A 2,325-nucleotide genomic window follows, 5' to 3' on the forward strand; every position below is an offset into this window, starting at 1 on the left:
CTGAGGGTTTGACAGACTGTTGTTTGTTCTTTGATTTACTTTTGGCTTTGTTCACTTTTTACAGTTTTTCATTTTGCAGTCTGTACACCGGGGGCTCCTGGGGGCCCAGGGCAATAGGCGGGCCGTCGATTCCGGCGTCCTTTGCCTCATTGTATATATTTTGTTGTATATTTGGTTAGTGTAGTTATATATATATATATATATATATATATATATATATATGGTATTGTATTTTCTTTGTGTAATTGATAGATAGAGCAGATAAAGATAAAGTGTAATTCCGTTGCATACTGTGCAGCTTTCTTCTTTTTATTTTTTTTTCTGCTTTTCTTTCTCCCGCTAACCAAAATGTCGATGGAACAGCTGATGGCCCTCGTGCCTCTCGAGGCCGCCATGTCACACAAAGAAAAAGGCAGAAAATCCAGATGGGAAAAATCAAAAAAAAGTGCAGACGGAAGCAGATGGGGGAGCGAAACGGTCAGGCAATATACTGCTCCTGCTGCTGCTGCTGCTGCTGCTGCTGCTGACGATGCTCTGCTGCTGCTGCTGCTGCTGCTGACGATGCTCTGCTGCTGCTGTGTGCTTCTGCTCCTGCTGCTGTTGTTCCGTAGCTGCTGCTGTTGCTGCTTCTGCTGCTTCTGCTGTTGCTCAGCTGCTGCTGCTGATCAGATGCTGGTATTTCTGCTGATGCGCTACTGCTCATACTGCAGCATCAGTTGGTTGTTGCTTTTTGTTTAGCCGTAGCAGTTGAAATGGAAGCCTGATGGGCCCCAGAAGCAGCAGGAGCACGTGTTTCTGCTCTCTGTTTGTCTGTGTCTAAGTTTGTTTGTTTGTGTTTATTTGTTTAACGTAATAGATGTATTTATTTATATGTATGTTATTTATTTCTCTTTTTTTTTGTTTGTTTTATAAACAGGATAAGCCGTTTCTTCCTCCGCCTTTTATTGATTTACCTATCGGGATGACGCCGCTGCAGGTGGATCGGTTTCTGCGGGAGCAGCGGCTGGAGGAGTTATTTAGAAAGCTAAACAACGGCATATTAGAGTTCTTTGATGCTGACATTCGTCCTCCTTCTCCTCCTCCTATATATGATAAAAATGGTGGCAGAGTAAACACCAGAGACGTACGTGTACGCACAGCTATGCAAAATGAATTACAAAGACTGTGTGAGTTTATGCTCGCCAACGTCGAGGGCTTCACTCCGCCGCCAGACTTCAGGCCCTCTAAGAAAATACGCAGAATTGAGTTTCCGCATGAAAAGGTAATAAGCCTTCTGCAGTCGTTCTGCTGCTGTTGTTGCTGCTGCTGGGTGTTCTTGGTGGTCGTGGTGGTGCTGCTGTTGCTGTTGTTTTTTGCTGCTGGTTTTGTTTGTTGTTGGTGCTGCGGTGGCTGCTGTGGGCTGGATTTCGGGTGTATAGACAGCTGCGTAGAGTGAGTGCTGTTGTTTGTGCAGTACCCAGACTACAACTTCATGGGTATTATCATCGGTCCTCGCGGCTGCAACCACAAACGGCTGGAGGCGGAGAGCGGCTGCACTATTTCTGTTCGAGGCAGAGGCACTCAGGTAAAGTTTGGTTTATTTACTTTTTTCCTTTGTTTATTTATATTCTTTCCGCTCTCTCTGTTTGGCTGCACGATCAGCATACACATGAAAATACATGCATGTACGTGTCTACGCCGGAATGCTTGCACTAGCATACACCCGAATATTATATTAAATATATTAATATATTATTATATTATATTAATATGTTTTGTGGCTGTGTGCGCGTGAAAAACAGAAAGAAGGAAAGCGAGATCATCAGACAGACGAAGAAGCCTGCATGCCGATGCACGTTCATATCATGGGCGACACCGACGAGGCGGTGGAGGTGAGTGTATAAATAGCGGTGTATTTTTGAAATTCTTTTGAATGAAAAGAAATATAAACAAATAAATAAACAGAAAAACATTTTAAAATTTAATTTGATCTGCATTTACCCTGAGGATCGCAGCGTTAGAGAAAAAGTTTCGCTGCGTGTTTCTGCATCAAGTTTCGGGTGTACGTACACCGCACCGCACCGCACCGGTTTCGGGTGTACGTACAGCTCGTGAGGTCTGGGGTGTATGTGTATGTACAGCGCGCGGTTGCTCTCGTCGAGCCTCTGCTCGATCCTCTTCATCCTGCTCACGAAGAATTCAAACGCAGAGGCCTCGAACAGCTCGCCCTCGTAAATGGCGTCAACTACAGCGACCTAGACCAAAGAAGATGCGCCATTTGTCAGGCGCTGGGACATCTGGGTATGCATATATATCATGCGTTATATATATATATATATATATATA

At 44.4% G+C, this 2,325-nt stretch overlaps 1 protein-coding gene across 1 annotated transcript in view; it reads left to right on the forward strand.

Moving 5' to 3' along the window:
• Positions 1-348: 348 nt before the first annotated feature.
• Positions 349-2,325, forward strand: part of EMH_0065480 (zinc knuckle domain-containing protein, putative) — a gene marked incomplete at both ends in the record, with an annotated part of 3,451 nt that continues 1,474 nt past the window's right edge. The window contains 5 exons of the mRNA XM_013498387.1: positions 349-477; positions 917-1,123; positions 1,454-1,564; positions 1,782-1,871; positions 2,121-2,210. Coding sequence (XP_013353841.1) covers positions 349-477; positions 917-1,123; positions 1,454-1,564; positions 1,782-1,871; positions 2,121-2,210 — 627 coding nt within the window. The remainder of the gene's footprint in view (positions 478-916; positions 1,124-1,453; positions 1,565-1,781; positions 1,872-2,120; positions 2,211-2,325) is intronic.

This window comes from Eimeria mitis, genomic scaffold, assembly GCF_000499745.2.
Source record: "Eimeria mitis Houghton genomic scaffold, Emh_scaff3390, whole genome shotgun sequence".
In the NCBI taxonomy this organism is placed as follows: Eukaryota; Apicomplexa; class Conoidasida; order Eucoccidiorida; family Eimeriidae; genus Eimeria; species Eimeria mitis.